At 48.6% G+C, this 15,412-nt stretch overlaps 1 protein-coding gene across 3 annotated transcripts in view; it reads left to right on the top strand.

Annotated features, from left to right (window-relative positions):
* The first annotated feature begins 839 nt into the window (after window positions 1-839).
* LOC115166350 (peregrin) overlaps window positions 840-15,412 on the top strand; it is a 121,964-nt gene continuing 107,391 nt past the window's right edge. For 2 of the 3 annotated variants that reach the window (XM_029720268.1, XM_029720267.1), the window contains exons 1-2: window positions 840-1,277; window positions 2,505-3,286. In XM_029720268.1, the coding sequence (XP_029576128.1) occupies window positions 2,550-3,286 (737 nt within the window). In that variant the 5' untranslated portion in view covers window positions 840-1,277; window positions 2,505-2,549. The remainder of the gene's footprint in view (window positions 1,278-2,504; window positions 3,287-15,412) is intronic. The other variant, XM_029720265.1, reaches the window with a different exon arrangement.

The raw sequence follows: 15,412 nt of genomic DNA, 5'->3' as shown, positions 1-15,412 counted from the left end.
ACAAATTCTTATTTACAATGACAGCCAACGCTGAGCCATTTGTGCACCGCCCTATGGGACTCCCAAACACGGCCGGTTATGATACAGCCTGGAATCAAACCTGGGTCTGTAGTGACACCTCTAACACTGAGATGCAGTGCCTTAAACTGCTGCGCCACTCGGGAACCTATAATAAACATATTTTCCAAAAGACATAGCCTATAGTGACCAATGAAAATGTATACTGAACAAAAAGTTGCTGAGGAGTATTTCTGGTTGTGATAACGCCCTTTAGTTGTGAAAAACTAATTCCGATTTGCTGGGCCTGGCTTCCCAGTGGGTGGACCTGGCTCCCAAGTGGGTGGGCCTATACCCTCCCAGCCCACCCATGGCTGTGCCCCTGCCCAGTAATGTTAAATCCATAGATTAGGGCCTAATTGATTTATTTAATTTGACTAATTTCCTTCAATGAACTGTAACTCAGTAAATTCTTTGAAATTGTTGCATGTTGCATTTATATTTTTGTTCAGTACATATTTGACTGTAGCACTATGATATTTAATAAATAATGTACCTTTGCCAGGCTAGACTGATCAAATAATCAATGTAAAACTATCAGGCACGTGTGAACTGATCTATGATTTTTCATATTCAAATTTATGGCGCAAACCCTCCCTATATGATTCACGTTTCCATATTGGCAGATTCGCAAATGACAAAAATAAATACTAAATAAAAAAAACATGATCTTAGGCATGTTAATAAAATATAATACAGCCTATTTTATCCCCATGTTTTTCGTCTTTGGACATTCTTTAAAGTGCATATTTATCCAGATGTGTATTAAAAGGTGCGAAACGGATCATTAGATTCGCCACACAGAAAAAGAACAACAAAACGAAGCGAATTACCTTTTAATGGTGAAAATGTGACGCCACTTGACTAGGCGTCCATCGAGTTTCAAAATTGCATCTTCCTCAAACACAAAAGAATGGTACACATCGAAATTAGGGCCTTATTTCGACAAAAACACCAAAGAACAAATACTCTATTTGACGAAAGTGCCCACACGCGCCTATGGCGTACAGCAGTGACTGCCGCTTTTGTTCGTTGGAGTTCCTGAATTAATACCATCACAATGAAATAACTAGGATATTGTGTTGTTTTTAAACCATTTACCCCACATTTCAGATGATCAGATTGGGTTTTATAGGATTAATACATCGATCTGCAATCGTCCCATTTACCGAGCTGGAGTGAGAGATTTTGCAGCACCCAAGCTTCAGGAGCCCTGAGTAGTAAGTGTTTATTAATTCAAAGCTAGATTGGCTATGTATTCATGGTGTCTAGAGATAAATAGGCTTAATAGGTGTTTCATGAATTTTGAAAATTGTAATTATTTGTGCTTTGATTTTTGTTACAATTTGCTTTTCGAATCGTTTCAGATCCTTTAGCAAGATACGAAGACCCAGGATTCTGAGTGCATAATGATTGTCTATTTATCTTTCCCTAGTAGTGAATGTAGAACTGTAGGTTTTTCTTTAGTTACATGAATAGTTAGCGATCAGGTGACCACAGAGTGTTATATTGTAGTGGCTGATCAGGGTGAGGTCTAAACATTGTGGAGGGAAACATTGTAGCAAGCTGAATGTGTCCCATAACTGGAGCTGTCTGTTACAATGCATCACCTCGGGTTGTTGTAACCTATAAGATGTTTCTCAGGCTTCTATGCATACAAAAGTATCATTTTGCTGAAAACGACCAACAATAGTTGCAAGCTAGCTGCTACACATTCCTTGGATCTTTGAGAACGTGAATGGAACATGTCATGACGCTATCCAAATCATGGACTAATCAAACAAAAAACAGACATTATATCATTGATTATCTTATACGTTGATTAGTTTGCCATAGTTGTATATGGTACTTCAGGTACATATTTTTCTTCCGTGAGAGTGGAGGCTATGTCCAGGTGTTTAGAAGTTTGCTTTTTGATTGATAAACCGCTTCTGGTTGAATCAACCTTGAAATGCATCTGTTATCTGTAATCCAACATTCCAAACGTGTATCTCAGCTGTCAAGTCGATCAGGTAGCTTTTTTATGTCTTCAGTTTAAGATTTAAATCTGTTTTATTTGAAAAGTAAGTGGTATGATGAGAAATATTGCAAGTAAAATGTAATTTGCAATAATTAAAACTAGCAAGAAAAATGGATGCAGCTGTTGGTGCCATGGTAAAGTTGACAGCTCTCCAGCCACGTGCCTGCTGTTGACAGCGTCTTGTTTCCTTGAAATCGGCAAGACAACATGGCATAGCTTTTAGGATTCCAAAGGGCTGAAGACAATGGACACATTCTTTGTTGTTTCCAACATAGACTGACTACTTTATGGACATAATACTACCCACTGGCATGTCTGTGTTTCAATAATGTTGGAGACAGAGATGGCAAAAAGAAATTGGTGCAAAATTTACATCAGGGTGCATCATCTCCCCTCCTCTCTCCCTCTATCTATCTGTGTGTCTCAGATGTAAGCTTGAACAGCTCCTGTCCCAGCAGTGGCCATCTGCACAATGGGGCTGGACTTTGACGTGAAGACTTTCTGCCACAACCTCCGGGCCACCAAGCCCCCTTACGAGTGCCCCGTGAAGACCTGTCGCAAGGTCTACAAGAGCTACAGCGGCATCGAGTACCACCTCTACCACTACGACCATGACAACCCAACGCCTGCGCAGGCCATGCCCCAGAAGAAGAGGAAGGGGCGCCCGCCTCGAGCGTCCCTGGTTGGGGACGGAGAGGGAGGGGTGGGAAAGGGAGGTGGGCTGGGTGGGCAGGGAGCGAACACCCCGGGGAGTCCTAACCGGTCTGAGCGCTCCCACTCCCCAGGCAGGGAGACGATGACCTACGCCCAGGCCCAGCGCATGGTGGAGCTGGAGATCCATGGTCGCATCCACCGCATCAGCATCTTTGAGAACATTGACGTGGTGTCGGAGGACGACAGCGGGGCCGAAGACCCTCCATCCTCGGGTGGAGGGGGATGTGGGGGAGGGGTGTGTAATGGGGGAGAAAGCGGGGGAGGAGGGAGTGAGGCGGGTGGCAACGGCAAGGACAGGCATGACACCCCTGCTGCTAACGCAGGGAAGGCCACATCTAAGTCTGGGAAGCACAAGAGTAAAGAGAAGAAGAAGGAGGTATCATCGCACCACCACAGTGCTTCCTGTGGCCCGGCGGTCAAACTGCCTGAGGTGGTGTACAGAGAGCTGGACCAAGAGAGGCCTGACGCACCCACAAGACATTCCTCCTACTACAGGTCAGTCACAGTACCACATGACACTCATCCTACTACAGGTCAGTCACAGTACCACAAGACATTCCTCCTACTACAGGTCAGTCACAGTACCACAAGACATTCCTCCTACTACAGGTCAGTCACAGTACCACACGACACTCATCCTACTACAGGTCAGTCACAGTACCACACGACACTCATCCTACTACAGGTCAGTCACAGTACCACAAGACATTCCTCCTACTACAGGTCAGTCACAGTACCACAAGACATTCCTCCTACTACAGGTCAGTCACAGTACCACACGACACTCATCCTGCTACAGGTCAGTCACAGTACCACACGACACTCATCCTACTACAGGTCAGTCACAGTACCACACGACACTCATCCTACTACAGGTCAGTCACAGTACCACAAGACATTCCTCCTACTACAGGTCAGTCACAGTACCACACGACACTCATCTTACTACAGGTCAGTCACAGTACCACACGACACTCATCCTACTACAGGTCAGTCACAGTACCACACAACACTCATCCTACTACAGGTCAGTCACAGTACCACAAGACATTCCTCCTACTACAGGTCAGTCACAGTACCACACGACACTCATCCTACTACAGGTCAGTCACAGTACCACACGACACTCATCCTTCTACAGGTCAGTCACAGTACCACACGACACTCGTCCTACTACAGGTCAGTCACAGTACCACACGACACTCGTCCTACTACAGGTCAGTCAGTCACAGCACCACACGACACTCATCCAACTACAGGTCAGTAACAGTACCACACGACACTCATCTTACTACAGGTCAGTCAGTCACAGTACCACACGACACTCATCCTACTACAGGTCAGTCAGTCACACTACCACACGACACTCATCCTACTACAGGTCAGTCACAGTACCACACGACACTCATCCTACTACAGGTCAGTCAGTCACACTACCACACGACACTCATCCTACTACAGGTCAGTCACAGTACCACACGACACTCATCCTACTACAGGTCAGTCACAGTACCACACGACACTCATCCTACTACAGGTCAGTCACAGTACCACACGACACTCATCCTTCTACAGGTCAGTCACAGTACCACACGACACTCATCCTACTACAGGTCAGTCACAGTACCACACGACACTCATCCTACTACAGGTCAGTCACAGTACCACACGACACTCATCCTACTACAGGTCAGTCACAGTACCACACGACACTCATCCTTCTACAGGTCAGTCACAGTACCACACGACACTCATCCTACTACAGGTCAGTCGCAGTACCACACGACACTCATCCTACTACAGGTCAGTCACAGTACCACACGACACTCATCTTACTACAGGTCAGTCAGTCACAGTACCACACGACACTCATCCTACTCCAGGTCAGTCACAGTACCACACGACACTCATCTTACTACAGGTCAGTCAGTCACAGCACCACACGACACTCATCCTACTACAGGTCAGTCACAGTACCACACGACACTCATCCTACTACAGGTCAGTCACAGTACCACACGACACTCATCCTACTACAGGTCAGTCACAGTACCACACGACACTCATCTTACTACAGGTCAGTCAGTCACAGCACCACACGACACTCATCCTACTACAGGTCAGTCACAGTACCACACGACACTCATCCTACTACAGGTCAGTCACAGTACCACATGACACTTATCTTACTACAGGTCAGTCAGTCACAGTACCACACGACACTCATCCTACTACAGGTCAGTCGCAGTACCACACGACACTCATCCTACTACAGGTCAGTCAGTCACAGTACCACACGACACTCATCCTACTACAGGTCAGTCACAGTACCACACGACACTCATCCAACTACAGGTCAGTAACAGTACCACACGACACTCATCTTACTACAGGTCAGTCAGTCACAGTACCACACGACACTCATCCTACTACAGGTCAGTCACAGTACCACACGACACTCATCCTACTACAGGTCAGTCACAGTACCACACGACACTCATCCTACTACAGGTCAGTCACAGTACCACACGACACTCATCCTACTACAGGTCAGTCACAGTACCACACGACACTCATCCTACTACAGGTCAGTCACAGTACCACACGACACTCATCCTACTACAGGTCAATCGCAGTACCACACAACACTCATCCTACTACAGGTCAGTCAGTCACAGCACCACACGACACTCATCCTACTACAGGTCAGTCACAGTACCACACGACACTCATCTTACTACAGGTCAGTCAGTCACAGTACCACACGACACTCATCCTACTACAGGTCAGTCGCAGTACCACACGACACTCATCCTACTACAGGTCAGTCAGTCACAGTACCACACGACACTCATCCTACTACAGGTCAGTCACAGTACCACACGACACTCATCCAACTACAGGTCAGTAACAGTACCACACGACACTCATCTTACTACAGGTCAGTCAGTCACAGTACCACACGACACTCATCCTACTACAGGTCAGTCAGTCACACTACCACACGACACTCATCCTACTACAGGTCAGTCACAGTACCACACGACACTCATCCTACTACAGGTCAGTCACAGTACCACACGACACTCATCCAACTACAGGTCAGTAACAGTACCACACGACACTCATCTTACTACAGGTCAGTCAGTCACAGTACCACACAACACTCATCCTACTACAGGTCAGTCAGTCACAGTACCACACGACACTCATCTTACTACAGGTCAGTCAGTCACAGCACCACACGACACTCATCCTACTACAGGTCAGTCACAGTACCACACGACACTCATCCTACTACAGGTCAGTCACAGTACCACACGACACTCATCTTACTACAGGTCAGTCAGTCACAGTACCACACGACACTCATCCTACTACAGGTCAGTCGCAGTACCACACGACACTCATCCTACTACAGGTCAGTCAGTCACAGTACCACACGACACTCATCCTACTACAGGTCAGTCACAGTACCACACGACACTCATCCAACTACAGGTCAGTCACAGTACCACACGACACTCATCCTACTACAGGTCAGTCAGTCACAGTACCACACGACACTCATCCTACTCCAGGTCAGTCACAGTACCACACGACACTCATCCTACTACAGGTCAGTCACAGTACCACACGACACTCATCCTACTACAGGTCAATCGCAGTACCACACAACACTCATCCTACTACAGGTCAGTCAGTCACAGTACCACACGACACTCATCTTACTACAGGTCAGTCAGTCACAGCACCACACGACACTCATCCTACTACAGGTCAGTCACAGTACCACACGACACTCATCCTACTACAGGTCAGTCACAGTACCACACGACACTCATCTTACTACAGGTCAGTCAGTCACAGCACCACACGACACTCATCCTACTACAGGTCAGTCACAGTACCACACGACACTCATCCTACTACAGTCAGTCACAGTACCACACGACACTCATCTTACTACAGGTCAGTCAGTCACAGTACCACACGACACTCATCCTACTACAGGTCAGTCGCAGTACCACACGACACTCATCCTACTACAGGTCAGTCAGTCACAGTACCACACGACACTCATCCTACTACAGGTCAGTCACAGTACCACACGACACTCATCCAACTACAGGTCAGTAACAGTACCACACGACACTCATCTTACTACAGGTCAGTCAGTCACAGTACCACACGACACTCATCCTACTACAGGTCAGTCACAGTACCACACGACACTCATCCTACTACAGGTCAGTCACAGTACCACACGACACTCATCCTACTACAGGTCAGTCACAGTACCACACGACACTCATCCTACTACAGGTCAGTCACAGTACCACACGACACTCATCCTACTACAGGTCAGTCACAGTACCACACGACACTCATCCTACTACAGGTCAATCGCAGTACCACACAACACTCATCCTACTACAGGTCAGTCAGTCACAGCACCACACGACACTCATCCTACTACAGGTCAGTCACAGTACCACACGACACTCATCTTACTACAGGTCAGTCAGTCACAGTACCACACGACACTCATCCTACTACAGGTCAGTCACAGTACCACACGACACTCATCCTACTACAGGTCAGTCAGTCACAGTACCACACGACACTCATCCTACTACAGGTCAGTCACAGTACCACACGACACTCATCCAACTACAGGTCAGTAACAGTACCACACGACACTCATCTTACTACAGGTCAGTCAGTCACAGTACCACACGACACTCATCCTACTACAGGTCAGTCAGTCACACTACCACACGACACTCATCCTACTACAGGTCAGTCACAGTACCACACGACACTCATCCTACTACAGGTCAGTCACAGTACCACACGACACTCATCCAACTACAGGTCAGTAACAGTACCACACGACACTCATCTTACTACAGGTCAGTCAGTCACAGTACCACACAACACTCATCCTACTACAGGTCAGTCAGTCACAGTACCACACGACACTCATCTTACTACAGGTCAGTCAGTCACAGCACCACACGACACTCATCCTACTACAGGTCAGTCACAGTACCACACGACACTCATCCTACTACAGGTCAGTCACAGTACCACACGACACTCATCTTACTACAGGTCAGTCAGTCACAGTACCACACGACACTCATCCTACTACAGGTCAGTCACAGTACCACACGACACTCATCCTACTACAGGTCAGTCAGTCACAGTACCACACGACACTCATCCTACTACAGGTCAGTCACAGTACCACACGACACTCATCCAACTACAGGTCAGTAACAGTACCACACGACACTCATCTTACTACAGGTCAGTCAGTCACAGTACCACACGACACTCATCCTACTCCAGGTCAGTCACAGTACCACACGACACTCATCCTACTACAGGTCAGTCACAGTACCACACGACACTCATCCTACTACAGGTCAATCGCAGTACCACACAACACTCATCCTACTACAGGTCAGTCAGTCACAGTACCACACGACACTCATCTTACTACAGGTCAGTCAGTCACAGCACCACACGACACTCATCCTACTACAGGTCAGTCACAGTACCACACGACACTCATCCTACTACAGGTCAGTCACAGTACCACACGACACTCATCTTACTACAGGTCAGTCAGTCACAGTACCACACGACACTCATCCTACTACAGGTCAGTCGCAGTACCACACGACACTCATCCTACTACAGGTCAGTCAGTCACAGTACCACACGACACTCATCCTACTACAGGTCAGTCACAGTACCACACGACACTCATCCAACTACAGGTCAGTAACAGTACCACACGACACTCATCTTACTACAGGTCAGTCAGTCACAGTACCACACGACACTCATCCTACTACAGGTCAGTCACAGTACCACACGACACTCATCCTACTACAGGTCAGTCACAGTACCACACGACACTCATCCAACTACAGGTCAGTCACAGTACCACACGACACTCATCCTACTACAGGTCAGTCACAGTACCACACGACACTCATCCTACTACAGGTCAGTCACAGTACCACACGACACTCATCATACTACAGGTCAGTCAGTCACAGTACCACACGACATTCATCCTACTACACGTCAGTCACAGTACCACACGACACTCATCCTACTCCAGGTCAGTCACAGTACCACACGACACTCATCCTACTCCAGGTCAGTCACAGTACCACACGACACTCATCCTACTACAGGTCAGTCAGTCACACTACCACACGACACTCATCCTACTACAGGTCAGTCACAGTACCACACGACACTCATCCTACTACAGGTCAGTCACAGTACCACACGACACTCATCCTACTACAGGTCAGTCACAGTACCACACGACACTCATCCTTCTACAGGTCAGTCACAGTACCACACGACACTCATCCTACTACAGGTCAGTCGCAGTACCACACGACACTCATCCTACTACAGGTCAGTCACAGTACCACACGACACTCATCTTACTACAGGTCAGTCAGTCACAGTACCACACGACACTCATCCTACTCCAGGTCAGTCACAGTACCACACGACACTCATCCTACTACAGGTCAGTCACAGTACCACACGACACTCATCCTACTACAGGTCAGTCACAGTACCACACGACACTCATCTTACTACAGGTCAGTCAGTCACAGTACCACACGACACTCATCCTACTACAGGTCAGTCGCAGTACCACACGACACTCATCCTACTACAGGTCAGTCACAGTACCACACGACACTCATCCTACTCCAGGTCAGTCACAGTACCACACGACACTCATCCTACTCCAGGTCAGTCACAGTACCACACGACACTCATCCTACTACAGGTCAGTCAGTCACACTACCACACGACACTCATCCTACTACAGGTCAGTCACAGTACCACACGACACTCATCCTACTACAGGTCAGTCACAGTACCACACGACACTCATCCTACTACAGGTCAGTCACAGTACCACACGACACTCATCCTACTACAGGTCAGTCACAGTACCACACGACACTCATCCTACTACAGGTCAGTCAGTCACACTACCACACGACACTCATCCTACTACAGGTCAGTCACAGTACCACACGACACTCATCCTACTACAGGTCAGTCACAGTACCACACGACACTCATCCTACTACAGGTCAGTCACAGTACCACACGACACTCATCCTTCTACAGGTCAGTCACAGTACCACACGACACTCATCCTACTACAGGTCAGTCGCAGTACCACACGACACTCATCCTACTACAGGTCAGTCACAGTACCACACGACACTCATCTTACTACAGGTCAGTCAGTCACAGTACCACACGACACTCATCCTACTCCAGGTCAGTCACAGTACCACACGACACTCATCCTACTACAGGTCAGTCACAGTACCACACGACACTCATCCTACTACAGGTCAGTCACAGTACCACACGACACTCATCTTACTACAGGTCAGTCAGTCACAGTACCACACGACACTCATCCTACTACAGGTCAGTCGCAGTACCACACGACACTCATCCTACTACAGGTCAGTCACAGTACCACACGACACTCATCCTACTCCAGGTCAGTCACAGTACCACACGACACTCATCCTACTCCAGGTCAGTCACAGTACCACACGACACTCATCCTACTACAGGTCAGTCAGTCACACTACCACACGACACTCATCCTACTACAGGTCAGTCACAGTACCACACGACACTCATCATACTACAGGTCAGTCACAGTACCACACGACACTCATCCTTCTACAGGTCAGTCACAGTACCACACGACACTCATCCGGGTACAGGTCAATCGCAGTACCACACAACACTCATCCTACTACAGGTCAGTCAGTCACAGTACCACACGACACTCATCTTACTACAGGTACCACACGACACTCATCCAACTACAGGTCAGTCACAGTACCACATGACACTCGTCCTACTACAGGTCAGTCACAGTACCACACGACACTCATCCTACTACAGGTCAGTCACAGTACCACACGACACTCATCCTACTACAGGTCAGTCACAGTACCACACGACACTCATCCTACTACAGATCAGTCACAGTAACACACGACACTCATCCTACTACAGGTCAGTCGCAGTACCACACGACACTCATCCTACTACAGGTCAGTCACAGTACCACACGACACTCATCCTACTACAGGTCAGTCGCAGTACCACACGACACTCATCCTACTACAGGTCAGTCACAGTACCACACGACACTCATCCAACTACAGGTCAGTAACAGTACCACACGACACTCATCTTACTACAGGTCAGTCAGTCACAGTACCACACGACACTCATCCTACTACAGGTCAGTCACAGTACCACACGACACTCATCCAACTACAATTCAGTAACAGTACCACACGACACTCATCTTACTACAGGTCAGTCAGTCACAGTACCACACGACACTCATCCTACTACAGGTCAGTAACAGTACCACACGACACTCATCCTACTACAGGTCAGTCACAGTACCACACGACACTCATCCAACTACAGGTCAGTCACAGTACCACACGACACTCATCCTACTACAGGTCAGTCACAGTACCACACGACACTCATCCTACTACAGGTCAGTCACAGTACCACACGACACTCATCCTACTACAGGTCAGTCAGTCACAGTACCACACGACATTCATCCTACTACACGTCAGTCACAGTACCACACGACACTCATCCTACTCCAGGTCAGTCACAGTACCACACGACACTCATCCTACTCCAGGTCAGTCACAGTACCACACGACACTCATCCTACTACAGGTCAGTCAGTCACACTACCACACGACACTCATCCTACTACAGGTCAGTCACAGTACCACACGACACTCATCCTACTACAGGTCAGTCACAGTACCACACGACACTCATCCTACTACAGGTCAGTCACAGTACCACACGACACTCATCCTTCTACAGGTCAGTCACAGTACCACACGACACTCATCCTACTACAGGTCAGTCGCAGTACCACACGACACTCATCCTACTACAGGTCAGTCGCAGTACCACACGACACTCATCCAACTACAGGTCAGTCACAGTACCACACGACACTCATCCTACTACAGGTCAGTCAGTCACAGTACCACACGACACTCATCCTACTACAGGTCAGTCACAGTACCACACGACACTCATCCTACTCCAGGTCAGTCACAGTACCACACGACACTCATCCTACTACAGGTCAGTCACAGTACCACACGACACTCATCCTACTCCAGGTCAGTCACAGTACCATACGACACTCATCCTACTCCAGGTCAGTCACAGTACCACACGACACTCATCCTACTCCAGGTCAGTCACAGTACCACACGACACTCATCCGGGTACAGGTCAATCGCAGTACCACACGACACTCATCCTACTACAGGTCAGTCAGTCACAGTACCACACGACACTCATCTTACTACAGGTCAGTCAGTCACAGCACCACACGACACTCATCCTACTACAGGTCAGTCAGTCACAGCACCACACGACACTCATCCTACTACAGGTCAGTCACAGTACCACACGACACTCATCCTACTACAGGTCAGTCACAGTACCACACGACACTCATCCTACTACAGGTCAGTCACAGTACCACACGACACTCATCCTACTACAGGTCAGTCGCAGTACCACACGACACTCATCCTACTACAGGTCAGTCACAGTACCACACGACACTCATCTTACTACAGGTCAGTCAGTCACAGTACCACACGACACTCATCCTACTCCAGGTCAGTCACAGTACCACACGACACTCATCCTACTACAAGTCAGTCACAGTACCACACGACACTCATCCTACTACAGGTCAGTCTGTCACAGTACCACACGACACTCATCCTTCTACAGGTACCACACGACACTCATCCAACTACAGGTCAGTCACAGTACCACATGACACTCGTCCTACTACAGGTCAGTCACAGTACCACACGACACTCATCCTACTACAGTCAGTCACAGTACCACACGACACTCATCCTACTACAGGTCAGTCACAGTACCACACGACACTCATCCTACTACAGATCAGTCACAGTACCCACACGACACTCATCCTACTACGAGGTCAGTCCGCAGTACCACACACACTCATCCCTACTACAGGTCATTAACAGTACCACACGACACTCATCCTACTACAGGTCAGTCGCAGTACCACACGACACTCATCCACTACAGGTCAGTCACAGTACCACACGACACTCATCCAACTACAGGTCAGTAACAGTACCACACGACACTCATCTTACTACAGGTCAGTCAGTCACAGTACCACACGACACTCATCCTACTACAGGTCAGTCACAGTACCACACGACACTCATCCAACTACAGGTCAGTAACAGTACCACACACACACTCAGCGTACTACAGGTCAGTCAGTCCACAGTACCACACAACACTCATCCTACTACCGGTCAGTCACAGTACCACACGACACTCATCCTACTACAGGTCAGTCACAGTACCACACGACACTCATTCCAACTACAGGTCGTCACAGTACCACACGACACTCATCCTACTACAGGTCAGTCACAGTACCACACGACACTCATCCTACTACAGGTCAGTCACAGTACCACACGACACTCATCCTACTACAGGTCAGTCAGTCACAGTACCACACGACATTCATCCTACTACACGTCAGTCACAGTACCACACGACACTCATCCTACTCCAGGTCAGTCACAGTACCACACGACACTCATCCTACTCCAGGTCAGTCACAGTACCACACGACACTCATCCTACTACAGGTCAGTCAGTCACACACTACCACACGACACTCATCCTACTACAGGTCAGTCACAGTACCACACGACACTCATCCTACTACAGGTCAGTCACAGTACCACACGACACTCATCCTACTACAGGTCAGTCACAGTACCACACGACACTCATCCTTCTACAGGTCAGTCACAGTACCACACGACACTCATCCTACTACAGGTCAGTCGCAGTACGGCACGACACTCATCCTACTACAGGTCAGTCACAGTACCACACGACACTCATCCAACTACAGGTCAGTCACAGTACAACACGACACTCATCCTACTACAGGTCAGTCAGTCACAGTACCACACGACACTCATCCTACTACAGGTCAGTCAGTCACAGTACCACACGACACTCATCCGGGTACAGGTCAATCGCAGTACCACACGACACTCATCCTACTACAGGGCAGTCAGTCACAGTACCACACGACACTCATCTTACTACAGGTCAGTCAGTCACAGCACCACACGACACTCATCCTACTACAGGTCAGTCAGTCACAGCACCACACGACACTCATCCTACTACAGGTCAGTCACAGAACCACACGACACTCATCCTACTACAGGTCAGTCACAGTACCACACGACACTCATCCTACTACAGGTCAGTCGCAGTACCACACGACACTCATCCTACTCAGGTCAGTCACAGTACCACACGACACTCATCTTACTACGGTCAGTCAGTCACAGTACCACACGACACTCATCCTACTCCAGGTCAGTCACAGTACCACACGACACTCATCCTACTACAGGTCAGTCACAGTACCACACGACACTCATCCTACTACAGGTCAGTCTGTCACAGTACCACACGACACTCATCCTTCTACAGGTACCACACGACACTCATCCAACTACAGGTCAGTCACAGTACCACACGACACTCATCCTACTACAGGTCAGTCGCAGTACCACACGACACTCATCCTACTACAGGTCAGTCACAGTACCACACGACACTCATCTTACTACAGGTCAGTCAGTCACAGTACCACACGACACTCATCCTACTCCAGGTCAGTCACAGTACCACACGACACTCATCCTACTACAGGTCAGTCACAGTACCACACGACACTCATCCTACTACAGGTCAGTCTGTCACAGTACCACACGACACTCATCCTTCTACAGGTACCACACGACACTCATCCAACTACAGGTCAGTCACAGTACCACATGACACTCGTCCTACTACAGGTCAGTCACAGTACCACACGACACTCATCCTACTACAGGTCAGTCACAGTACCACACGACACTCATCCTACTACAGGTCAGTCACAGTACCACACGACACTCATCCTACTACAGATCAGTCACAGTACCACACGACACTCATCCTACTACAGGTCAGTCGCAGTACCACACGACACTCATCCTACTACAGGTCAGTCGCAGTACCACACGACACTCATCCTACTACAGGTCAGTCGCAGTACCACACGACACTCATCCTACTACAGGTCAGTCACAGTACCACACGACACTCATCCAACTACAGGTCAGTAACAGTACCACACGACACTCATCTTACTACAGGTCAGTCAGTCACAGTACCACACGACACTCATCCTACTACGGGTCAGTCACAGTACCACACGACACTCATCCAACTACAGGTCAGTAACAGTACCACACGACACTCATCTTACTACAGGTCAGTCAGTCACAGTACCACACGACACTCATCCTACTACAGGTCAGTAACAGTACCACACGACACTCATCCTACTACAGGTCAGTCACAGTACCACCGACACTCATCCAACTA

Source organism: Salmo trutta, chromosome 28 (assembly GCF_901001165.1).
Source record: "Salmo trutta chromosome 28, fSalTru1.1, whole genome shotgun sequence".
Taxonomy (NCBI): Eukaryota; Metazoa; Chordata; class Actinopteri; order Salmoniformes; family Salmonidae; genus Salmo; species Salmo trutta.
The sequence above is the reverse complement of the archived record's forward strand: the minus strand, read 5'-3'. Positions and strand labels throughout refer to the sequence as shown.